This window comes from Saccopteryx bilineata, chromosome 2, assembly GCF_036850765.1.
Source record: "Saccopteryx bilineata isolate mSacBil1 chromosome 2, mSacBil1_pri_phased_curated, whole genome shotgun sequence".
NCBI classification, from domain to species: domain Eukaryota; kingdom Metazoa; phylum Chordata; class Mammalia; order Chiroptera; family Emballonuridae; genus Saccopteryx; species Saccopteryx bilineata.
The window spans coordinates 363466067-363491486 of record NC_089491.1 but is presented as its reverse complement, the minus strand read 5'-3'; the positions used below and the strand labels follow the sequence as shown (position 1 = coordinate 363491486).

The 25420-nt window shown below is 52.3% G+C and overlaps 1 protein-coding gene across 2 annotated transcripts in view; it reads right to left on the bottom strand.

The window, feature by feature from the left end:
• SEZ6 (seizure related 6 homolog) overlaps positions 1–24868 on the bottom strand; it is a 46332-nt gene extending 21464 nt beyond the window's left edge. For both annotated transcript variants that reach the window (XM_066263180.1, XM_066263181.1), the window contains exons 1-3: positions 24630–24868; positions 1107–1763; positions 367–500 (exon numbers count right to left, since the gene is read on the bottom strand). In XM_066263180.1, the coding sequence (XP_066119277.1) occupies positions 367–500; positions 1107–1763; positions 24630–24684 (846 nt within the window). In that variant the 5' untranslated portion in view covers positions 24685–24868. The remainder of the gene's footprint in view (positions 1–366; positions 501–1106; positions 1764–24629) is intronic.
• Positions 24869–25420: the final 552 nt, after the last annotated feature.

Sequence of the window (25420 nt, the reverse complement as noted above, 5' to 3'; positions counted from 1 at the left end):
GCTCACGGAGTATTTGCTGAAGAATGAGTCAGTGAATAAATGAGTGAATGGCCAAGCAGCCCGGTGTTCTCGCTACTCAGTTACACTTACTTAATCCCCTGTCCGTTGAGACTAGAGCCCTTTCCTCAGGCTCTTTCGAGCCCCTGACCAAACCCCTGTCATGGTGCAGCACCCGTTAGCCTAGGACACTGCTGAAGGGAAGCAGCGGGCTCTTTGCTCCCTGCTCCAGAATCCAATCATGTTTTAGGCCCATCACCTAGCCCTGACCTGACATCATCCTTCAACTGATGCTTAACACACTTAACACTTTCAACTGAAAGAGAACACACCAGCCCCACTTTGCCCTGCTCGATCCAGGTCACTCACCTTAATTTCCACACCGTAGCCAGGGTAGACAGAGATGTAGTAGAAACAGTCCAGGCCGACATCATAGAGTGAACTGGGGGCCGTCGGGGAATTCAGAGAGCCTTCTGGGCCTGAGAAATTCCAGCTACAAGGGCCTGAGAGGTAGAGGTGGGAGGAAGCACAAGGCTAAGCTCAGCCCTGGTGAAGTGGGTCCAACTAAAGCTGACCTGTGTGTGTGTGTGCGCGCGCGTGTGTGTGCGCGCGTGCGTGTGTGTGTGCGCGCGCACGCATAAGTGCAGGCATGTGCGTGTGTGTGCGCGCGCGTGTGTGCGCGTGTGCGTGTGTGTGTGTGCGCGCGCACACGCATAAGTGCAGGCATGTGCGTGTGTGGGTGAAGCCCACCTCTTGGGATGTCTAGTCCCCTGTTGAAAGAAGGGGACCACTTTTCTTGAGTACCTATTGTGTGCAATCTTATCTCAGTTCTCACAATGACTCAATGAGGTAGGTATTCTTATTGTCATTCTACAAATGAGGCTCAGAGAGGTTAAATAAAGTTCTAAGGGTTTGGTGTAGTTGCTTCCAATCAGGATTTGAACCCAGGTCTATCTGGTTCCAATCCAATCCACATGCCTCCTGCATTCTGGCCTTTGGTACTGAGGGGCAAGGCAAACTGGCACAGTAATGGAGAGAAGAATTTAGGGCCCCACAGGTCCCCACCCCCCATTCCTGTATCCAGATCTGCAAGCTAGCAAGTAGCTGACCTGGTGGCTGGACTGTGGTGACAGTGGTGGTAATGATGGTGGTGGTGGTGGTAGTCTCCTCATCATCCCCTGAAGCTGTGGAAGTGGCAACGGTCCCCTCAATCCCAAGCCCTGTGGTCTGGGACATGACCTGTGGAGCCCATGGCCTGCCCATGTCTCCAGGACCCTCCTGGGTTGGCGTCCATGCTTTGCTAGGGGGTGTAGTACCGGGCCTCTCCCCTGGGCCTGTGGTGGGCACTGCCATGCTGGGCCCTGGAGGTAGGGGAGCTGTGATATGGAGTACAGGGGACTCCGGTTCCAGGCTCCAGGGTCCTTCCCGGGACTGAGGATGAGTAGGTGCTGCAGCCACGACCGGAGTAGGGCTGGTGAAGACCAGGCGGCTGTCTTGGTTGGCCAGGCGGGGAAGGGGACTCGGGGTGTGTGGCGTGGGTGGGTCAGGCTGAAACGGCAGTGCTGGCTTCAGTTCCTCGCCTGTCTCCAGCCCCTCTTGCAGGAACTCCTCGAGCAGTGGGTGGTGGTTGAGCAGCTTCAGGGTGGGGGCGGTTGTGACGAAGTGGACGCCTCTCTCTGGCTGCTCAGGGGTGGGGGCTGCTGTCAAGTCCCCGTCCGTCTCCTCCATGCCTGTGTCCCCCATGGTTGGGGCCTCTGAGGAGAGTCCTGAAATAATAATGGATGGTCAGAGGTTCTTCCTCTGTCCCTGGAGAGCAGTATCACACCCAGTGCAGGCAGTAGGAGATTCATCTCTCTTTTGAGAGAGCCTTGGGGAGTGTGTTCACCAATGAGAATCATAGAACTACAGAATTTTAGAGCTAGGAATGAGGTGATATCACATACTTTCAAGGATGGCACATAAGATATCCTTTCCTCTCCAGCACCAGAAGTGAACATTACTATCTATTATTGCACTATTTCCTGTTCTCAGGTTCAAACTCAAGACTCTTTCCCAACACAGCACTCCAGGCAGCCATGCTTAATTCCTCAAACCGAAGACAAATAAATATTTGCCATGCCGAATGTAGCTCAAAGGCCTATTTGACTGATGAGGAAACAAGCCAAAGAAAGCGACTTGCTCAAAGTCACATGACCTGAGATTATACCCTAAGCAAAAGTGCCATCCACCACCACAATGACTGTTCTGCCTGAGATAATAGTTCATTTTTGTTCTTGGTGAAACTGCTGGTCATAAGTATCAGGAAATGCTTCATATATTTGGGATTTTATCTTAGATTTCCTCATGTGTACATGACATCTTTATTAGGGTTCCATTAAGTTTCATTGTCCCATTTATCTCACTTCTTAGTCATTTCTTTTGTATCTTATTTTTTTTCCTGGTCCTAGGATAGTAATGTAAACAGAGTGGGAAGAGCCAAGCTCCGGGGTACGGCAGACGTGGCTTCAAATCCCATATCTATCACTATGGGGCTATGTGACCTTGGGAAAATAATCTAAACTCTCTGAACCTTAGTTTCTCATCTGTAAAATGGGGTTTCTTTTTAGGATTAAATGAGAGAATATTACTTCCCTTCACCATTTGTTATGTCTCTCTAGCCAGGGTCCATCTACGATAGGGTCTAAAGCAGGGATGGAATGGTCTGCATGCTACCCTTCCCCCCTTCAATTCATAGCAGACATTGTTAATCAATTTTGTTTTTTTCTTGCTGAGGTCACATGGGACTTCAGAATCCTTCTCAGAACAGTTATCCAGGCAGCCAATACCAATGGATTGGCTAGGCTATGGAAGATGAAACTTATTTGCTGATGCTGGTCTGAGATTGCTTTGCTATTGATTATATTGACTTGTATTCAACCGCATGGTTGGCAATGTGATGCATATTCTGCCTGTGGCCCACTAGACTCCCAGACCCTTAACCACCAGAAAAAGGTCAATCTGGATGCTGGCTCCAGATTCAGCTCATATAGAATTTTGCCAGCTCTGAGAAGGCTGAGAGAATATTTTGATTCTAACATCTTTCAAAATGGCTGCATGAAGACTTGAAGGGAAACAGCCAGGGCGAGATATTTGCAAGGAGAAGGTTGATTCCTCTGCATGTCTGGCAGTGGGTATCATTCCACAGGCTCACACCCTCCCCATGGATTGGCAGGCATGAGGAAGCGGCAGATGGCCTACATTCTGTTCAGGAGACTATGGCAGCTCTGATGTGTCAGACAAGTGGGAGGAGGGAGGAAATTGGGGTGAGAAAGGTGGGTACAGGGCTGGGGTCTCTCTATCCCTCTAGATTAGAGGGGATTTGGTGCCTCAAAACCCTGAAATCCAAGACCAACTTCTATCTCCTGAGATACCCACTAAAGCAGCCCATCTGTGCCTTGGCATTCTGTGCCAGACACTGCAACACAGTGCCTAAACTAGATGTCCAGCCAGGCCCAGACCCCCTGGAGCAGATGGTCGCCAATGCTGTGTCTTTCACCTGAGTCAGTGATAGTGGGTCTAGGCAGTGCCATGCCGGGACAGGGTTACTGTTTTTACCCACTCCCCAGATGTCACATGGTCTTTGCCAGGTGAACTGAGACTGATCTTAGCCTGGCACAGGGAAAAGGAGCCTTCACACCAGCCCCTGGCACTCCAGAGTCCCCTTCCAGGATTGCCTAATAAGAGATAGGGCCTGTGGCTCCCAGGATAGGTACCTATGGGATTCTTCATTGGGAGAGGGAGTACGAAGAGATCTTCTTTCTCAGGAAGGGACCATAGTGAGTACAGCTCCTCCGGCCGGCTGCCAGGTGGGTGCTGGGCAATGGAGCAGAGCTAATGGGCACCTCCCTTCACTGTCGATTGCACTGATTGTGTTATCTAGGGGGACTGAGCACTTGGTTAAATGGGATCGAGATAGCATATCAAACGAGCAAATTGATTCTGCAATCAGCTACCACTTGGTCCCAGAGGGTGCCACCCATTGTCAGAGATGGTAAGATAATCTTGGGGAGACAGGCCATTTCTGGGGAAAGGGCATCTTCAGACATGCTGGTTAACTGATGGAAGCCTGAGGCCCTGTAACCCTCCCCCTCCCTCATTTCTCTGCCTGGGCTGACTGAGTTCAAAGGTGCAGAGACTGACAAAGGGGGAGAGTGTGTGATGCAGGGGACAGCAGAAGGAGATGTCAGGGACCCAGATGCCCAGTCTCACCAGGTACCTATTGTGTGCCGGACACTGAGTCAGGCTGTTCCCAGATTTTATATTATTTTTGTTTTTGTTTTTTAAATTTTTTTTTTTAATTCATTTTTAGAGAGGAGAGAGAGAGGGAGAAAGAGAGGGAGAGAGAGACAGAGAGAGAGGAGGGGGGAGGAGCAGGAAGCATCAACTCCCATATGTGCCTTGACCAGGCAAGCCCAGGGTTTCGAACCAGCGACCTCAGCATTTCCAGGTCGACGCTTTATCCACTGCGCCACCACACGTCAGGCTGGATTTTATATTATTATTATTTTTTTTCTTTTTTCTTTTTTATTTATTTATTTATTTATTTATTTATTTATATTTTTTTAAATAAATTTTTATTAATGGTAATGGGATGACATTAATAAATCAGGGTACATATATTCAAAGAAAACATGTCTAGGTTATTTTGTCATCAAATTATGTTGCAAACCCCTCGCCCAAAGTCAGATTGTCCTTGGATTTTATATTATTTAATTGACACTATAACTCTATGAAATGAGAATCTATTTTTTTAATTGATTGATTTTTTTAGAGAGACAGAGAGAGGTCAGTAGTCACTTCCTGTATGTGCCCTGAGTGGTGATCAAACCTGCAACCGTGGTGTTTCGGGACTGCACTCTAACCAATGGTGCCAACTGGACAAGGCCTGGAAAGAGAATCTTATCCCCTCATTACAGACAAAGAACCTAGAGAGGCAAGGTGAGGACGTGCCCAGTGGCACAGTGGTGGAGCTGGGATTTGAACCTACACTGATCTGGCTTCAAAGCTTTAGTCTTTCCACACCAGACTGCTTCACAGGAGAAGAGATTGGGGCTACCCAGCAGAGAACATTTGAGCCAGTGGAGGAAACTAAAACCTAGAGAGAGGAATGAACTTGTCCAAAGTCTTATGCAGGTTAGAAGTGGAGCTGAGATCAGAGTTTCTGGCATTTGGGCCGTGAGTTGAGCCTGAGCAGGGCTGGGACCCAGGAAGCCCCCACCCAGTGCTCAAAGGACGTCTGAGTCTGGGGCCCAAACCAGAGACCAAACAGTACTGCTCTACAAGGCTGGGGCATGGAGTCACACATACTCGGGTTCCTTCAAATGTCAGCTCTGCCACTTAAAAATCATGTAAACCCAGGCAAGTTTTCATGTCATTGACTGTAAATCAGGCACTTTGGAGGGGTTTTATGAGAATCTGAATGCTCTAAATAGCAGTTTCCTAGGGGCACCGAGGGAAAAGCCATAATACAAGGCTGGGCAGCCCCCTGCCAGGGTGATACTGAGAGGCAGGCCTCTAGGTGCAAGGCTGGGCAGCCCCCTGCCAGGGTAATATGGAGAGGCAGGCCTCTAGGGTGGGGAGGTTGCTGGCCCAGAGTGAGATTTCTCCTTTCTGGGGGACCAAGTTCCTTGTTCTGTGGCTAAGATGTGTAGGATAATACTGCACCATGTCTCCAAAATACTACCACCTTCCAGGCCTGCATGGCTGTGGGGGACAGGGCCTTGGCCCACAGCAAGACAGTCCCCATGATGATCCCCAACTGCCCAGTCCGCTTAGGGCCTGAACTCAGGAAGGTATTTCTCCCCTCTATCCAGGGCTGCAGCATCCCAGAGGGCTGGGGCTGGGGAACACCACTCCCCTTTCGCCAGCACCCCCATCCAGTGGTGGGATTCAAATAATTTAACATCTGGTTCTTTGCCCTACTGACCATTTTAAGTATATAAAAAAAATATACTGGAAGGTAGTTTATTATTTCATGCATTTAATACTTAAATAAGAACAATAAAAGAGGTACACAAAACTAGATTGTTATAAGAAAGAGTTTTAAACTATTAATGAAAAATATTAAATAATACCTGAAAAAAATGATAAAACTGTTATTTAAGATATTTCCAATGACCGCTTGTCACCCCCTGGTTGTTTGGCACTTTTTCTCTTTATGTTATATGTTTGTTTACTGAAGTAACAAATGCAAGGGAATTAAAATGTAGTATTTCATCAAAGGTATAATGAATTTTATGAAATGAATAAATAAATATTACAAGCATAGTTCCATCAATTTTTTTCACCTATGGACGGAATGAACATTATTACAGGTGTTTAGAATACGTTGTTGCGGAGATGAACATTAGAAAGGAATAAAGAATGTAAATTTGTGATTTCTACATTGGGCGGCTGCCCAGGCGCCCACCTTAGAGAAAACGCTGATTACAAGTGCCATTTTAACAACTGGTTTGCCGAACTCACCAAAAAAATTAGGTATCGGTTCTACCGATCCAGTGCTAACCGGCTGAATCCCACCACTGCCCCATCCTCACTGCAGAGGCGCCCGGAGCTCCCTCACAGTCCCCAGCCCTAGAGTGGCCCCACAGCCGCCTGAGCCCTCCCCCTGCATTAGCTCTTAAGCTATGCAAATAGACATCGGAGGGAGCCCTGTTTAAAGTATTTAGACGAAATGAAAAAAGGCTTTCATCGGCACTAATGAGCCATTCAGGATGCCTCCCCGGTGGATTCTCTCTCTCTCTCTTGCCTCCTGGCCTGTGCCACCCCCTGTTGCCCCTCTGGGGATCGGAGGACCCCTCCCCTCAGCCTCAGCCTGGGCCTCCCAGCGAAGGCCTCCCGCTCTGTCCCCCTCCTCCCCCAGACAGCCGGGTAAATGTAGAGATGGGGACCCGAGTGTCCCACCCCTGACAGACTTGGATTGGAATGGGGGAGGGGTGTCTAGTCGATGTTTAGGGTAAGAAAAACAACAGGGGACTTTTCTTCAAAGCATCCAGTGAGGTAACTGTTATAGTCTTTGTCTTACAGAGGGAGAAGCTGGTGCTCAGTGAGGCCCAGGAGGCTGCCCAGGGTCATAGCGCTGTGGAGCTGGAATTGGTCTGCGTGGAGGCAATGATGAGGGGTCAGGGTCCTAATGCAGTGTCCCTGCCTGGGGGAACTGCTGCACCAGGCAACAGTTTACAACTCCAGATGCCAGCTCAGGGCCAACTGGGCTGTCCCCATGGTGCTATTTTTCTGCAGATCTTTCTGTACTGTACAGCCAGAAAAACCTCAATCCTGAATCTATGCCTCACTAGCTGTCTGACCTAGGCAGGGGGCTGTGCCTCTGTTTCTTCATCTGTGGAGTGGGGACATCTAGACAGGTGTATGCTCTTGTCTGCCAGCCCCGTCCTATCCTCTGCCAAGACAAGAAGGGTTGCCTGTCATTCCCTTCCAGGGCCTAACCTGCTGAACCCTTGGAAGTAGACACAAGAGGAGAACCCAGAGTTCTGAGATGTCAGACTTGACTCCCTCCTTGTGGCAGCACCAGCTCTGGGGTGGGGGGGCTGTATGACAGCAGGTGGGTACAAGGGGAGCTTGGGGGGTACAGTGGGCAAGGAGCCCACCCCTCTGGGTTCTGGAGGTTAAGTTGGCCCAGCATAGGGAGAATGAGAATTTAATGGGATCCATTTATTAACCCATAAAAGTTAATGAGTTTATTCTGGAGGTTCCCTGGCCCCTTTCAAGTTTTAATAGGGGATTAGTGAGGGCCTGGCTCCTGCAGGTCCCCTTTGTCCCAGAGCTCAAATGAGGAAAGAGGGGCCCTGGGAGTGAGAGTGCCTGCGTTCCCCAGAGCCAGAGCCTGGTCTCCACAGTGACAGTTTCCCCGGGCCGGCCCTACTTGCTGAATTGAGGGGCCCCAGCTGGAGGCTGGCAGAGCCAAATAGGATCCCAGACGCCCTAGGCGAGGTCCAGTTCTAGAGCCTTCTAATTCCTTGTGCTACTGAAATAATTAACCCTACAGTGTCTCTGCATCTATGGTAGGTTTACTGCTGTCTGACTTCTTGTAGTAACAGGGAAGGCAATATAAGTTCCATATGACAAATGGGGAAACTGAGACCCAGAACCGGGATGTGGTTTCTCCAAGGTTACCTAGCAGATAGCACAGAGCCGGAATGGACAATTCCTGTGGTCTGGAGCCAGGCAGCTGGGGCTGGGAGCGGCTGCTTTTCCTCAGTGCTGACTGCCGACCATACACCTAGCACCCTCACATGTCATCTCTTATCCTCCCCTTACTCCAGGAGGTTTTGGGTCATTATCTCCAGAGATAAAGACACTGAGGCCCAGAATGGTTAATTAACTTGTCCAAGGTCACACAGTGAATGAATGGCAAGCCTGGGAACAGAATCCAGAGCTGGGAAGCGCCAATGTTAAGCTCTGTTCACTGCCCCCATGGCCCTCAGCTGTAGCTTCTGGGACCTCCCAACCATCTCCCCACCAGCCTGGCCACCACTATCTGAGGGCACTTGTACTGGTAGCCCCACATCTCGGGGTGATGGGGAAGGAGGTCCTGATGGTGTCCTGGAGGGGCAGTGGTTGGGGTGGGCACAGAGATACACTCAAAGGAATCTTCTCTTCCAGGCCAGGTGCCTTCCCCTTTCTGGCCCATTTGCTCACTACTCTGTCTCTTCAAATCCTTCTCATCCTACCAGGCCCAGCTCCTATCCCTCCTCTGGGGAGACATCCCTTCCTGGCCCAGTGAGTGACGAGAGCTTCCTACTTTGACCTCCTGGTAGGACCGCAGCACATGTATAACTTGCATCTACAGGCAAGGATCCAGCCCAAGGCATCTCTCTCTTACTACATTTGCTCACAAATGCTGACCATTGGTGCTAGGCACATGAAGGATAGACTTGGGGCATACAGTTTCCAAGCTAGGATTCTGCCCGTCCGCACACTAGGAAGGCTCTCTGCTCCCTAATGCTCCTGGCCCTTGGCCAGCAGGGGTGGGTAGGGGCAGGCAGAGGGAGGTCCTGCAGAGAGAAGATGACCAGCTGCCCCTTGGCCGTGTCCCAGTATAGCCCCAACACACCCTCTTACTACCCTCTCTTGTTCAGCCCCTGACAGTCCAGTCAAATCTGTAGTGTAGATATGAAAGGGGGCAACTCCTCTTGGCCAGGCTCCCAGCAGGGAAGTGGTTGATCCCAGAATCTGAATCCTTATAGCCTTTGTGAACATCTCAACCCTCCCTCATTTATGCAGGAGGAAACTGAGTCCCAGGTCACATGCCAACCATGGGGCAGGGCTGGGACCGAGGATGTCGGGGCTTGGAGAGCATCTGGCCCAACTGTTCTGAAGCATGAATTCTCCAGCGCTCGGGGCCATCTAGCATCGATGGGCATACCTCCAGGGATAGAGCACACACTGCTTCCTGAGCTGCTAGGGCAGCCATCTCTCCCACCATCTTGGATTGGGGTGTTGAGTAACCCTGGGCTTCAGCATTTCCAGGGCTGGGGGTCTTCTTGCTAGTAGGAGAGAGCTTGGGTGACAGCCAGGAAGTGGCTCTCTGTGCAAATCACTTCCCCAACCTGAGCCTCCATTTCCCCAACACTAAAATGGAATAAGTATCTAAGGGTCATATCAACTCTCATATTTCAGTATCCCGTGAGCCTTAAAGGACTCTGTGAATAAAAATATTGAATGTTACTATTTACTGAGAATTTACCACATGCCCAGCATCATTCTAAGTGCTTTACCAGAATTAACTCATTTAATCCCCAGAATAACTCTGTGAGATAGGAACTTTTATTATCCCATTTTATAGATGAAGAAACTGGGACCCAGTTGTGCCGATCCCAAGTTACGGGTTTGGATATATCAGAATCAAACCCAGAGGTTGGGCAGCCTGGAATAGTGCTGTCTAATAGAACTTTCTGCAATAATGAAAATGTTTTGTATCTGTGTGTCCGATATCAGAACCAGTAACCACACACGACTATTGAGCACTTGAAATCTGGCTAGTGAGACTGAGAAATAAATTTAACATTTTATTTCATGTTAGTGAATTTACACTTAAATAGCCTCATGTGGTTAGTGGCTGCCACAGTGGAAAGCTCAGCTTCATAATAAAACCTCTCAACCTGTGCAATATTCACCACCTCTCAGAAGGAAGAGCCTAGAGTGGGGGTCCCACAGCAGTAAAGATGGTGTGGCAGTGTCTGTTCTCCTCTTCGGGCCTGGGAAAATTGGGGAGTTGGGTTGGTGAGGAAACGATGACAAGGAACCCTGGGACTTAAGTGTTTTATAAAGGCCCCAGGGAGCTGGGCCTCTCAGCCATTCACTCCTCAGGGAGGATTAGTGGTACCCATCAAACGACGAAGGATGGGGTATTTAATGGGCAATTTTGGGCACTCAGGCAGAGACAGTTTAGGAGGACTTTATGGGTTAAGGACAGCCAGGAACAGCTTGGCCTTGTGTGATTTGGCCCAAGATTGGGCCAGGATGTGTGAATGTTCTGTGATGATTCCTGCGGTGCTAGGTTGACTTGCTCCTACTTCACTGCCCAGTCAGTGCCCAGTACAGGGACCTGGTTTGGCCACCACCCTAGTGCCTCTGGGGCAGCCCCAGAGCAGCTGCCTGGCCTTGGGGCCAGGGGAAGACACTCACATTTACAGAGTACCTGCTATGGGTCAGGCATGGACCACCTAGAGAGCCATCTTCCATCCAGAGTGGCAGCCTTTTGTGCTTATAATCCATATTTTACACTTTACATGTGAAGGAACTGATGCTTAGAGGCAAAGTCGATCATCCTAGTTCTTTTTTTTTTTGGTATTTTTCTGAAGCTGGAAACGAGGAGGCAGTCAGACAGACTCCCGCATGCGCCCGACCGGGATCCACCCGGCACGCCCACCAGGGGGCGATGCTCTGCCCCTCTGGGGCGTCATTCTGTCGCGACCAGAGTCACTTTAGCGCCTGGGGTAGAGGCCAAGGAGCCATCCCCAAAGCCCGGGCCATCTTTGCTCCAATGGAGCCTCGGCTGCAGGAGGGGAAGAAAGAGACAGAGAGGAAGGAGAGGGGGAGGGGTGGAGAAGCAGATGAGCGCCTCTCCTGTGTGCCCTGGCCGGGAATTGAACCCGGGACTTCTATACGCCAGGCCGACGCTCTACAACTGAGCCAACCGGCCAGGGCCTCATCCTAGTTCTTATAGAAGAAAAGTGGCGAATTAAGGGTTTGAACTGGGTCTGCCTGTTTCATAGCCTGGGCTCAAAATTCCTACTGCATTGAATTGCTGCTTCATAGGAGCATGTGTGAGTGCATGTGTGAGTATGTGGTCCCATGTGTACACATGAGCACACGCGTGTGTGTTTAGATTCAAACACATGCATGGCCCACAAGTCGTTACTATTTGTCCTTGCCCATTTTCACCACACCTTGGAACCTGGCTTCCCACAGTCCTCACCCCGAAAGGCCCTAGCTCCCAGAAAGGATGTGCTTCTTCCCAAAACAGCTGCTCCTTTTCAGTCTGCTGCCTTCATGGACCCTAACCTCATCCTTCCTGGGGCCATGTGGCCTGGACAATCTCTCAGGCTCTGGGTGCATGGGGGGAGGAGGAGCACCTCCCCCCACTTCTCCCCATTGCTCCACCCTCCCATGAGACTGTGACTGGGGGGCCTAGGGTAGAGGGGACTCCCAGCTAACTGCCATATGCTTCGCTTTCCAATTTAAAATCTAATATGGTCTTGCCTCTGCAGAGCTGGGGTCTGGAGAGGTGATTAATGAGGTCTCTGCTACAGCATCACCTGCTGCGCTGTACACCTTCCCTGCAGCTCTGCGTTTGTTCCACCACCACCACCACCACCACCCCCGCCGCCTGCCTGCTGGCCTTGGGGCCCTGGGGGCCCTGGCCTTGCCTGCCCATAGTTCCTGGGGCTTGGCAGGTGACACTGGCTCTGGGGGCCTGCAGTAGGGTTTGGGAAGAGAAAGGCGCTGGCCTTGGAGGTGAGGGCAGTAGAACTGACCCCCACTCCTGGGCAAGCTGAAAGTAGCGGAATAGCCGAGGCCTCCTTTGGCACCCCTTCCCTCACCTGCCAGGGAACTAATCAGTCAGCCATATTCCACCGATTATGCCAACTCTCAGTAGTATGGCCAGGGCAAGGAAGAGATAAGGCCGGTGCTCAGGGAGGCCCTCTCCTACCACCACCTTGTTCACAGCAAGGACCGTATTTCTCTGAATGAAAAACCTTGGAAATGTCAGCTAAAAAGAGGAAGGTTGTGAAGGCACGAACTGCATTCTCCCTGGACTTGGGAACTGCATTCTCCTGTCCCTAATGTTGGGGATGGGTGATCTAGGGAGCAGCAACCATCTCTTCCGTCCTCTGCTCTTGACGAGCTCCAGGAATCTGTCAAGGACACTCCTTCCCACTGAGCCCAGCAAGACAGGGCTGTTAGGGGCCAGGGCAGGTACTATTCTGGGCCCCTGACCAGTATCTCTGGGCTGTTGCCTCCTCCCAGCTCCCACTCTGAAATTCAAAAGCCAACACCACTGAGGTTGTTACCAGCACCTGTGTCCACCTCTGAGATGAATGATTCTGGGGTAGCCCCAAGATTCTGGAGTCTTTAATAGGGCAGATGAAGAGGCTTGTTCTCTGCACCACGGCCGAAGTCACCTCCCTGACCCTATGACCTTTTCCCTATGGCTGCTTTTGTCAGCTGCATCTGGAAGGAGGTATATTGGAGGAATTGGCTAGGGATGGAGGAGCTCTGAGGCCAGACCCCTGGGCTGCCCTGGTCCTTAATGCTGAGGTGGGCTCTCTCTTCCCCGGAGGTCACCAGAGTGTCTGTTCTTAGCTGTGAGAGCTGAGGAGGCTGGCGAGGCCTTGGCAGAGCCCTGACTTCGGCGTGAAGGTGAGTCTACCACTGACAGGCTGTGTGACCTTGGGCTTCTCTTGCCTTCTAGAGGCTGTCTGGCTTTTTATTGGCTTTTTAGAACGTCTTTGAGTGGGTGCAGAGGCAGATTAAGGTCGGTTGAGGCCCCGGGCGCAGAAGAAAATATTGGGCCCCCTATATTAGAAAAAAGTGTCGCCTGACTTGTGGTGGCACAGTGGGTAAAGCGTCAACCTGGAAACGTTGAGGTCGCCGGTTCGAAACCCTGGGCTTGCCTGGTCAAGGCACATATGGGAGTTGATGCTTCCAGCTCCTCCCCCCTTCTCTCTCTCTGTCTCTCCTCTCTAAAAATGAATAATAATTAAAAAAATACAGTGGTATCTTGAGATAAAAACCGACCAACAAACAAATTAAAAAAAGAAAAAAAGAAAAAAGTGTCAAGTTGTGGTTTTGTGGGGTCCTTCAGAAGTTGGGGCCTAGGGCGTGCGCCTGGTGCGCCTGCCATTAAATCCACCTCTGGGTGGGTGGGACAAAGAGTCACGGCCCCTCTATTATCACTGCCCAAACCCAGGGGCTAATGGAGCTTCATGGTGGGTAGTGCTAAGGGTGGAGGGGGCCTAGCAAGGAGGAGGACCGGGCTCTGTTGATTTGCTACTTTCTTTCTGTATGGCACAAGACCCCAGTCTCTTCTCCATCTGCTGGTCAGTATTTGCTGAGCATCTGGCATGCTTGGCTGTGTGTGTGTGCATGCACGTGATTATGCAAGTGTACATGCATGTGCATGTGCTCGGGGGTGGCACGGGTGGGAGATGGGGGATGGAGGTGTGAGAAAAGGACCTAGGGAGAGATTTAACATTTTTCAGCACCTAATGTGTGCCAGGCCCTGGTGGCCCACTCACTTACGCTATCTGATTAATCTTCCCCCTCCCACAGATAAAGAAATAGGATCAGATAGCTGAGAGAGGTGCTTTAGCTGGGCCACCATAAGCCCAGGAGGCTGACCTAGGGTTACCCCTATCCTGCTCAGCTTAAGAAACAGATAGACCTGTGGTGACGCAGTGGATAAAGCATTGACCTAGAATGCTGAGGTTGCTGGTTCTAAACCCTGAGCTTGCCCAGTCAAGGCACATATGGGAGTTGATGCTTCCTGCTCCTTACCTCTTCTGTTTTTCTCTTTCTCTAAAATGAATTTTAAAAGAAAGAAAGAGCCCTGGCCAGTTGGCTCAGTGGTAGAGCATCGGCCTGGCATGCAGAAGTCCCGGGTTCGATTCCCGGCCAGGGCACACAGGAGAAGCGCCCATCTGCTTCTCCACCCCTCCCCCTTTCCTTCCTCTCTGTCTCTCTCTTCCCCTCCCACAGCCAAGGCTCCATTGGAGTAAAGATGGCCGGGGCACTGGGGATGGCTCCTTGGCCTCTGCCCCAGGCGCTGGAGTGGCTCTGGTCTGACAGAGCGAAGCCCCAGAAGGGCAGAGTATCGCCCCCTGGTGGGCAGAGCATTGCCCCCTGGTGGGTGTGCCGGATGGATCCCGGTCCGGGCGCATGCGGGAGTTTGTCTGACTGTCTCTCCCGGTTTCCAGCTTCAGAAAAATACAAAAAAATAAAAAATAAAAAAATAAAAATAAAAATAAATAAAAAAAAAGAAAGAAGGAAAAGAAACATTTGGAAGGACAGATGTAGCAACAAAAGACCCCGTTTCTGTAGGAAAGCGGGGGCAGCCTGAGCCCAGAGGGCAGACCCTGGCTCTGAGGGGGGCCGGGGCTGCCTTCCTTCTTGGCCTTTAGGCTCAGACCCCTTGAACTGCTGTACTTTACCCCTTCCAGCTGGTGCCAGTTTTTAGATCAGCTGGGACAGTGATGGGGAAGAGCCCAGAAGCGCCGAGGTTCTGGAGGGCAAAGGGCTCTGATGGTGACCTTCGGCAGAGTGAGCTGTAGCAGGGACCTGAAACACCCCTGAAAGGAGCCAGGGCAGTACAAGAGGTCTCCAGAGGGGGATGGGAGGGTTGGGGGATGGTAGCCTCATCCAAGTGTGCTTCCCTGTCTCTGACTTCCCGACACTTTGAGCCCCTTTCTGCCTCTCTAGCTTAGGTGGGGGTGTCCTAGGCCATCCATCCTTATGTTTAAACGGCCTGGGGAAGAGCCACTGGAGGCCTGAGCTCTGCCCTTAGGGACTTGGGGGGGGTGCAGCGGGAGGACAGCCTGAAACCTCCCAGCCCAGGCAGGGAGAATGGAGCCTGACCTGCACCAGGGTGTGGGGCCTGCACCTACAGACAACCCAGGCTCCCCTTGCCACCACGGCCTTGCCGGACTGAGGGGAAAAGGCCTTATCTGCCCAGCACTCCAGCCTGCGAGGCCCTCGACTTCCCCAGCAAGCTGAGGGAGGGAGGGAAGGGGTGCAGAGCTGTTAAAAATAGCAGCAGTAGCTCCAGCTATGAATCTCCTTGAGGGGTCAGTAGAGCCCAAGAGTGCGGAGCAAGAGAGTGGAGAGGGCTTTGGGGAGGGGAGACATAGACCTGAGCTGGGGTCTGCTGTGCCTACACTGAGGGCCACAGTCCCAAGATGCGGAGACAGAAGGGCACAGATATGTAGCGACATATGGACACAAACTCCCAGGAATATGTGGACAAGCCAGGCAGAGATATGCACAGACATGGCCACCTGCACATATGGGGCTTATTCCCCAGATCCCTAGAAACTCCAGATGGGCCCAGCTGTGCACCCCTAACCCTTCAGTCTTCTTCCTCACCCTAACCTTGCTTTGACTTCCAAGGAACCTGCCAGTCTGGGTATGTGGACACCTTGAGTTGAGAGTCCTCTTACCCTGTCCCCTCCAGACTCTTCTGCTTGAGGCTCAGGGCAGGACCAGGGGCACCAGAGGCAGCATTAGGGATGCAGATGCAACAGACACTAGATTCACAGCACCATCCGGGTGGCTGGAGCCTCAGGAGCACCACCCCAACCTGAGCAGAGGGTCTCTCCCTAGTCTGGCTGGCAGGCAGAGGGAAGAAGGGGGCATGGGAGGGAGGTATCCAGACCCAGTAAGGCAGGGGTAGTCTCTGCCAAGAGACTGGCAAGAACTGAGTAATCAGTGAGGGAAGGAGGACTAGGGAGGCCGAAGAAGCAAATGCACAAATGGTCTCTTGTGCGTGCCTTGTTTGTTCCCACCTTCCCACCTTTGCCTGGAGATGCCAGGGGCTCTTCTATCCTCAAAAGAATGTGACTCCTTCATCTCCCCCTTTTCCTCTAACCAGACAGAAAATAGGGCCTTACAACAGGTGGGGGCCAGCTGCCAGACCAGATGTTTCAAATCACCAGCACATCCCCTTGCTGGATGTAAACGATATCTAAGACAACGTCCAGCAGAGCAGTGAGCCAAGGTGGAGGCCCTAAGAAGCACCTTGAACCCGACCCTCATCCTCTGCACTGCTAGTCTCACCTTCCTGGGCAGGCCTGGCCAGCTGTCTCGTCTCAACAGTCCAGCCCTGGGCTCCCCCAGCTCCTGACCCAGCCCCTTCAGTGACTACCTGAAAAGCAGCCCCTCCTGGTGCTGGACAGCTCTGGCTACTGGAGGCCCCTCCCCTCAAGCAGGGCTTCTGGGTTTTTTCTTGCCACCAATCGCTCTGATTTCCTTTGATGCTGGTGCTGTTCTATGAAAGAGGTGGAACAAGCACCATGAATCTCAAGGAAACTGAGGCACACAACTTGCCCAAGGTCCATTTGCCCAAGGCAAGAGCCAGTATTGGGTTTAAACTCTGGGATCCTGGCTCCCTGACTAGTACTCTTCTAATTATGTTCTTCCTATGGGGCTGCACTCTCTTCCCTGAGCTACAACTTGGCTCTCCACATTGCCCCCTCCCAGGCTCTGGGACTCTCTAGGCACCTGCTGGCTGGTGGGACCCAGGCCAGACACTCAGCAGGTGGCTGCTTGGGGGACAAAGGAGCTGGTACTCAGCTGCTAGGCTGGGAGGGAGGGAGGAAGAAGCTATGGAGGGGAGGGGAGCTCTGGACTGGAAATGTGAAGGGGCAGGGTCTGCTTCTGTGCCTTTAATAAGGAGCCAGCATGCAAAGGGGGGTAAAACAGCATGCAAATGAGCATCTGTGGAGGGTGGTGATCTGTGGTTCAGGCACATTTCACAGTTCTGCCCTCCCAGCCAGCAACCAGCTAGAAAGAGGGTCCTGAGGGTAGAGAGAGGAGCTCGTGGGGAAGGGAGGAGTGGGCATCTGGGGGATGTGGTGAGGTTAATGCTAGGGTACAGGATTCTGGCTGGGCCCCTGGGGACTGCACTGCAGGAGGGGAGAGACCTACTGCTTGGAAATGTGACACATACGATTTGGTGGCACCAGGGGCCCTGCACCTGCTCTGCCTTGTTGGGGGATTAGGGGGACACCCAAGCCCTGCAGAGATGGAAAGAGCTGTTATGGAAGGAACCCAGGATATCCTGGCCCTAGGATCCCAGAAGCTTGTTGGACCCTCAAAGACCCAAAATATAAGGTGACTTGCTACAGATAAAAGTCCCAGTGCAGTCTCTGGCCCAGAGATCTCTTGTTCTTATGAAGGTGAATTGTTGGGTCATGTAGGTGCTGCTGACATCTCATTTGAATCTCATTTAATTAAAATCAGAGGGTCCTTGATTTAGCTGGGGAGGCAGTCACAGCTGAGCTTATTAAAAAGGCAGCTCCCCCGCTCAACTGAGTTCCTAAAGGGCAGGGATTATGTTGTATTCCTGCCTATAAAAGCACCTGATAGGTGCTGAATAAAATGAAGAATGTATGGGTGGATAAAGAATGGACAGGCTAAGTTCCTGATTGGGAGATAATTAGTGTTCAGAGGATAGAGAAAGCCCTCTGGGCTTAATGATCAGGAAAAGAGGGTGTGGGAGAACTGAAATAAGCCAAAGGACTCAGGATGGCATTCTAGGTAAGGAAAAATGCCTGAACGTGACTATTGTGTCTCATCATGTTGTTTCAAAGCTTTCTTTATCTTTATTATCAAAGTTATTCTTGCCTATAAAATAAATGTTGTTTCCAGATGAAAAAAAAAATGCCTGAGCAAAAACAATAGACATACAAAGCATACACAGGGTGGAGGGCTCACCCTAGCACCCTCGCCCATTCTCTCGGTTGCCCCAGCCCCCACCCCCAACGCCTACTCAGTTCCTTTTTGTCTCCCAGCAGAGCCTCTTGTCCCTGCTAGGCCTAGCTAGCACCTCCCACCCCACCCCTTCCTGCCAGCCTGCCTGTCAGCAAGTCTGCGGACTCTGCAGCCGGGGACGGGATTGTTGTTGGAGAAGCAGCAGGTTTGTTTGCTCCAGAGCCCGCCGAGAAATCTCAACAATCAATGGCCAACAACACTGCCAGCAGCTTCAGAATCGATCCACCTTCCCATCCCAGGGCTGGCAGTTGGGTGCAGGTAGGCAGGTGAAGGGAAGCTGGGGCAGTCTTGGCATTCAACCCTATCTAGAAGCTGAGATTTAGGCAAGCTTGGGTCTTCCCACCCGGGGGCTGGGCCTCAGGTGGGTTGAGTTGATTGAGTGGGGGGCAGCTCAGGATGCCAAGACTGGAGTGACTGGTCCTCTCATTCACCAACGCCCCTAAAGGGTGAGAAAACGAGTCATCCAAGCCTGACTTGTGTGGGCACTGTGGATGAAGTATCCACTGTGGACCTGGAATGCTGAGGTCACCAGAAACCCCCAGCTTGCCCGGTCAAGGCACATATGAGAAGCAACTACTATGAGTTGATGCTTCTCACTTCACCCTCCCCCTTTTCTCTCTCCTCTCTCTAAAATCAATAAATAAAATCTTTAAAAAAATGAGTTGAGTCACCCAAGGTCACTAACCTCTGGGCCAAGATTCAGGGTTCCTTTGACTCCCAGCCCTGTGCTCTACCCTAGTTTCCAAGTATTATAAAGGAAGTTTTATTTCTTTGCTACTAAGGTCTGAGCAAGATAAAATGTTTCTAATCTATAGCAGTAAGGACTGAGGATAGACATCTAGAAGATAAGCCACTGTCATCACAAGAAATGTGCTAGAAGAAAGGGGACATTTATGTCTTGGGTCTGACAACATGGGCTTGAACTGGCCTATAAAATGCAGATAATAGCTTCTATCTGATAGAGATGATATGAGGACTAAATGAGCTAATGTATATAAAACAGTTAGTACAGTGCCTGGCACATACTTGGTGCCTAATAAATGTTTGCTATTACTGTTGCTGCTGTTTTATTATTGTTTTATTGTTATTATTAGGATAATGATACTCTCCTGGGTTCCCATCTGCCTCGACTAGGCTCTGCCTCAGGCTGGGGGAGTGGATTAGTGCTGGTTACAGCCAGGTTTTGCATACTGGGCAGGCAGTTTGGAGTAGTCTTGTAGCTTATTGGCTGTGAAGCTCAGGATAACTGACTTAATCTCTCTGAGAGTCAGTTTCCCATCTATAAAGTAGAGATAACTAGTCTCTTATTCTATTAAATAGAAAAAGCATGTAGGAGGCTTGGCCTCTGAGGGTTCTAGGCCATACCTTACCTCACACTTCAATTATGTTTGTGAAATGAATGAATGAACTGTAGATGGTTGTACCCCAGGGACCATTCATTAAGAAGATGTGAAAGATCGTGGACATGAATTGTGGTCCTGGATAATAACTTGGCTCCCACCTTTCCCTTTATGAACATGACAGGTTCAGAGCAGTTCCCAAGATTTCATGTGGGTCCTTGTAAGCACTGTGAGGGCGTCTGAAGCTGAGATAGATGTGGGGACTTATGAAGCCAGAAGGCATAAGGTTGCCTCCCCCTGACCTCATTCATTAAGTTCATACAGGGCACCCCTTCTCAGCCAGCCGTGGTGGTGGGTAGGTTTTGGGGAAGGAAGTCACAAAGCCTGGGCCCCCGGCTTCACTCTGCCACTGTCTACCTGTGCAACTCTCGTAAATTTATTCAACATGTATTTAATGTCTGCCCTGTGTGAGGCTCTGCCACTGGGGACACAAGCTGTGGTAGCGGCAAGAAATGGCAGGAGAAAGGTTTTAGTCCTCTCGGAATGGTCATCAGCACCCTACCTCCAAGCCACTTCAGGCTGACAGCATGACAGCTTAATCTGTGGAAGGAAAAAACTAAGCAAAAGCTATAATTTACAGTTGGGATAATTGGCCAACCCTTAGGAAAGGGAAAAAAAGTCCTAACATACACAATCTTTGTAAAAATAGTGTGCTTGTTATGCAAATTAAGCTTCAAGAAGCAGTCTCAGCTGTCATGCACCCACCTCTCCTTTCTGAACAGGCAACTGACCCTAAACTTCTTCCAAATAGGAATTCTGGAGCTGCCCAAGATAGTGGGGGTGAGCAAAACAGACTCGGTGGCCTCCTTTCTGAGTTCAGTCTTGCTCCTGGAGAGGACCATCATCCAATCGGGTGCTCATGAGCCAACAAGATGGGTACCTTTGTGGGGAAAGCCAGGGAATGGTGGGAACACAGGAGAATCCCCTGACCCTCACTGGAGGTCAGGTGAGGCTTCCTTTGAGAAACCATAGAGCGCATGCCTCATAGATACGTGCCAAAGAATTATATGAAGTGCCAGCTAAGCCCAGACGTGAGGTATGAGGTGGAGTGAGGCAGGCAGAGGAGGGGAAAAGAATTTCAGGCATAAGGAATGGCAAGAGCCCAGAGCTGTTGAGAACATGGATAGTTTGGGAAATTGCTTGGTCTGGCTGGGTGAGTCGGCTTCCTGCTAGAATTAGTCTGGAAGAGTCCCTGAAGACCTCCTAGTGCCTGCTGTCCACCTCTCAGCTGATGACCAGGGCTGGCAACATTGCTTTCTGCTGCTCCCTCACCCCCAGTCTCTTACATATAGATCCTGGCTCTTCCTTCCTGAGAGGAAGCTGGGGACCCAGAAAGCTGCATGACGACAGCCCTTGGAGATCCTGATGTGGTCTCAGGGCTTGGCAACCACCAGCTTGGTGCAACTTTACATTGAATGTTCTAGGAATTAGAGACCTGGAGAGGGCAGAAGCATGTCTAAGGTCACACAGAGAGCCTGGGCTCTTACCCAGCTGGGCTGAGAGTTCCCTTTACTAAAGTAGCCCTTACCTATCAGCCCCTTTCCACACCCTTTTTCTTGTTTGGTGAGTGGGGTGCCTAGCTCTGATAGCTCTGCCCAGGTGGGGGCGCAGCTTTGCTGAGCAGAGCTCAACCCGGCAAATGGGGCCTGAAAGGCTTGGAGAGTTGGGAACAAGGCGGGTGGGAGGGGACTGGAGGGATAGGGCACCTAGGGCTGGGTGGAGGGAGGGGCTAACGAAATAGGCTTTCTGATATGCCCTACACCATTCAGGCAGCCAAGGTGGGAGGGGTAGGGAAGCTCTAATTAAGCCCAGTTTCTAATTAAGCCCAGCCCCTATGTCTCCTGATCCCCATTAACTCCCCATGGTGTCCCCAAGGCATTTTAAGCTGCCACCCTGCTGAGGAGGCTGGGACTGCTGCCAGGGCCTGCCAAGCCTGATGAGCTTAGGTCTGTGAGGGGCAAAAACCAACCCATAATTCCTCTCCAGTCCATGGCAGTTTCTAGGACCTCCAGTCTCAGAAGCACAGAGGAGCTTCCTGCCCATCAGGCCAACCTCGGGGGGTCTGGGTGGACTCTAGATTGACTCCCATGGAGTCTTGTTCCCAGCTTCCACTTCCTGACTCCAAAGTGCCAGGCTAAAGGACGGGGAGCAGGGCCTGGTATTGGCTTTGGCTGTAGCCCCCAGACTCGGGAAGTACTTTCAGAACCCTGTGCCTAGCACAGAGTCTGCCGGAAGCAGCAATGACCATTTTCGGTTAAGGCAGCTCTGGTTTGTTAATGCTATGGTTCTGAGGCTCCTGGAGGCCAAGCTCTCCGCCTCCTTTCCTTCCCCCTCCAGGCCTTGCCTCCCAGACACCATCCCCCAGTTCTTGGCAGAATGAGGAACCCTTACTTACTATCCTCTTCCTCCCTCTTTCCACCAGACAGTCAGAGTTCAGAGAGGTGTAGCATCCAGTTTAAGGTCACACAGCTATAGAAGCAGCCTCTGCTCCTAGAGACTCAACTGCACCCTGGTCTCTACCATTTCCACCCTCACAGTCTCCCCAGGCGACATTCACATATGCAGAGTTTAATTAACTTTATTGATATTCAGAAATTAGGAGAATGACTGAAGGTAATTGTTCTTTAAAAATTGTTAAACTGACACAGCAGGCCAGGATTCGTGCTGCCCCTCCCACACCATTTTCATTTCTACTTGTAGCAGGATCTTCTGAGCACTGGCCGCAGGTTGGGAGTGACTGGAGGCCTTGGACATTTCTCATGCCTGGGAACAGTCAGCCCAAAGGACTAAATCTATGGGAGGCTGGCCCAGCACAATCTCTTCCTATGCCTTCGGCCTCCACTTCTCAATTCTGGACTGTTTCCAGCTGTGTCCCATGGCCTGCGTCCTTTCACCTCTGCGTGAGCAAAGCTCTGAGGGCCCTTCTTCAGGCCACAAAGCTGCAGAATGCACTGCCTGCACCACAAAGGCTCACGGCCCGTCGGCCTTTATCACTAGCCGTCTGCCTTTGCTTGGCTGAAGCCTCTAGATAACCCAGAGATGGCCTCCCAATGAGATGATTTAGTAGTCCATAAACTGGGACCTTGCAGGCCTGCTGGGAGGGCAGAGCATGCCAGGACAAGCCCACATGCAAGCTCTCTCTACTTAGGCCTGGCATGGCAGGGCTGCTTCCTCTTCTCATTTAAGGAGGGAAAATAAAGATCTTCCCCAGCAGACATTCCCCTACCCCACATATCCTTTGGGGGAGCGGCCCCACGGGTGTTGAAGAGGTCGGGGCAGGTCAGGAAGGGACACTGGCTGGTGATACACAGACCCTTAGCTACAGAGTGTACACTCACATTCTCACCCCTAGGAGGGCTCCCTAGACTCTTGGCCCCACCAGCCCCACCAGCCACCCTCCTGGAGATCCAAAAGCAGTCTTAACTAAGCCCTGCAGGGAGCTCTCTGGCAAAGGCTGCACTGCACACTAGCAGTCTTACACACTCCTCACACCTGCTTGCTGCTGAGCTCTCACCTAACATCCAGACCTCCTGAAGCACAGACACACTTAGATCCAGACATGCTGGGCCCTGATTACACTCACACACAAAGGCTCCAGATTACAGGTCCTGTGTTCCAGGGGAACTGTTCAGCAAAAGATCCTGGCTGGACCTCAAGACAGGTCTAGAATTTTGAGGAACATGCTTGGACAGCTCGGCCAGGATGCTTACCTCCCTTCCCCCCCTGCCCCAGGTGGGGTGGGGTTTAAGAAACTACAATCTCCCAACATGAACACAGGGTTCTGAATTCTGGCCACCAAGTACGAACCCATCGAGGTCAACCAGGGGGTGGGGTGAGGACACAGGGCTGAGTGCAACCCCAGCCAGAGGCTCAGAGAGGGTTTCTGTGTCGCTGGGGACACAGAGTGAAGAAAAGTGCCATCCAGGGGCCCACTCTGGTCCCGACCCGGCTGCCCTGACTTCAACGCGTCTTGGAAAGATTGAGCAAGGAGGTTTTAGAAGCTTCTACATGTCTCCCCCCCCCCCCAATCAGACGCTACAAACCATACTGCAAGAGGCAGCGGGTCCCAACTTCAAACAAGATCCCAGCCATCCCGACAGCCCACCCAGCTGCAGTGGAAGAAGGAGCTGGGCGTCGATAGCTTTGACGAGTGCTTGTTAGAGCCGGGGCAGCAGATCCCGTGGATGCTTGGAAACCTTTCGTTTCAAAGGCACAGAACCCCCAACTTCTCCCCAATACTCCCTTACTGCCCGCTCCAAGACCACGCTTCCATCAACCCCGGACCGATGAAGTTGGAGATGGGACTGCAAGAGGGGTCCTGGGCGGTAGGGTGTATTGCAGGTCTTCCCGCGACGAGTCTTCCCACGTAGGGTGGGAGAGAGCCGAGGAGGGCTGGCGCGGAAGGAGAAAGAGCTCTGGCCGTTTGCGGTGTGTGCGGTGTGTGCGCGGGTTGTGTGTGTGTGTGTGTGTGTGTGTGTGTGTGTGTGTGTGCGCGCGCGCGCGCGCGCGCTCGCGCTCAAGGAAAGGACCTCGGAGGACAAAGTATCTATCCCAGGACCTCAGCTATTGTAGCCTAGGGCAGAGCGAGGAGCCGGATACGGGGCCCCGGAGCCCCCGACTTTCCCCTGGAATTGTACTCTAGGTTCCGACTCCGGCGTGGCAGCGCCAAGACCGAGAAAGGTAAGCGAAGTCCCAACTCCAGGTCCAGCCGCCATCCCGCCCCGTCCTTCCGCAGTGAGGCCCCGGAACCGACAGCCAAGTCGAGCGAAGTTTGGAGCTCGGCAGGTAAGGCAGGACCGCCGGCCGCGAACAGGACGGTCCAGACTCATCGCCCTGTGGCCTCCCTTCCAGCATGCGCCCCGGCGTTCCTAGGCGCGGGTGAGCGCGAGCGTGTGCGGGGAGAGGGTGGCGTGATGAATTGCAGCAGAGAAATCCCATTAGATCCGGGGAGATGATTAAAGGCGAGGTCTCGGCCCGGCGCGAATGGCGGGAGCCGCGACAGCTTCCCGCCCGCGGAGCCTGCGCCCCACCCGGCTCGGCAGGCGTGGGAGCAGCGCAGCCGGCGGAGCACGGTGCCCGGGCTGGGGAGCGAGATGAGCGGAGCTGGGCACCGGGACAGTTCTCCCCTCCCACCGTGGGACCTGTCCTCGCCCCGTCCTGCCACCGGACGCCGGGGTCCCTTACCGTGAGCCAGGAGCGCCAGCAGCGAGGGCAGCAGCAGCAGGGCTTCCGGGAGCATGATGTTGGTTGTAGCTGCGCCCTGGGTCGGGATCGCGGCGGGAGGGCGGGGGGACTCGATGGGGCGTGAGCGCGGGGGACAGTGAAGGGTCCGGCCGGGAAGAGGGAACGGGGCCGCCACCGCCGCCGCCAGCACCTGACAGAATCAGCACCACGGCCAGCGCCTGGCGTCGGCGCCAGGGTTCGCCGCGCGCGCCTGGGGGCGGGGGCGCGGGAGGAGCGGCTTACCGTAAAGTGTCAAGCAAAGGCGCAGAAGATCCAGACGCAGAGTACAGTCTCCCGCGCTGCCGCCGGCTCAGGGGAAGCACTGCCCTGCTAATGTGAGCCCACCGCTCCCGCCCTTCCGCGCTGCCTACGCCCAGTCCAGCCCAGTCACCCTTTTCCTCATTAGCAGCCTGCCAAAGAGGTGGGGTTCTAACCTGATTCTTCTTGAGAGAGCAACCTTTTCCCCAACGCTCCTTACCCTTTCCTGGTACCTGAGGGCACCGAGGGTGAACTGGAAAGACGTCCGCGAATGAGGCAGCTGGGGAGGCCCGCGTGCCCTTGTGACAGCTCAGTCCTGGACAGATAATGAACATGGCTTTTGAGTGTACAAAGGACAATAAATTATTACTTTGCGTTTAATAAATGCCAGGGCTCCAGGCAGCTGCATCAGCAGCAAACTGTGCTCACAGAAAGGCTTAATTACCCCGATATTATAGTTAAAAGGCATTGGTACTTGTGTCCTGGGAAGACAT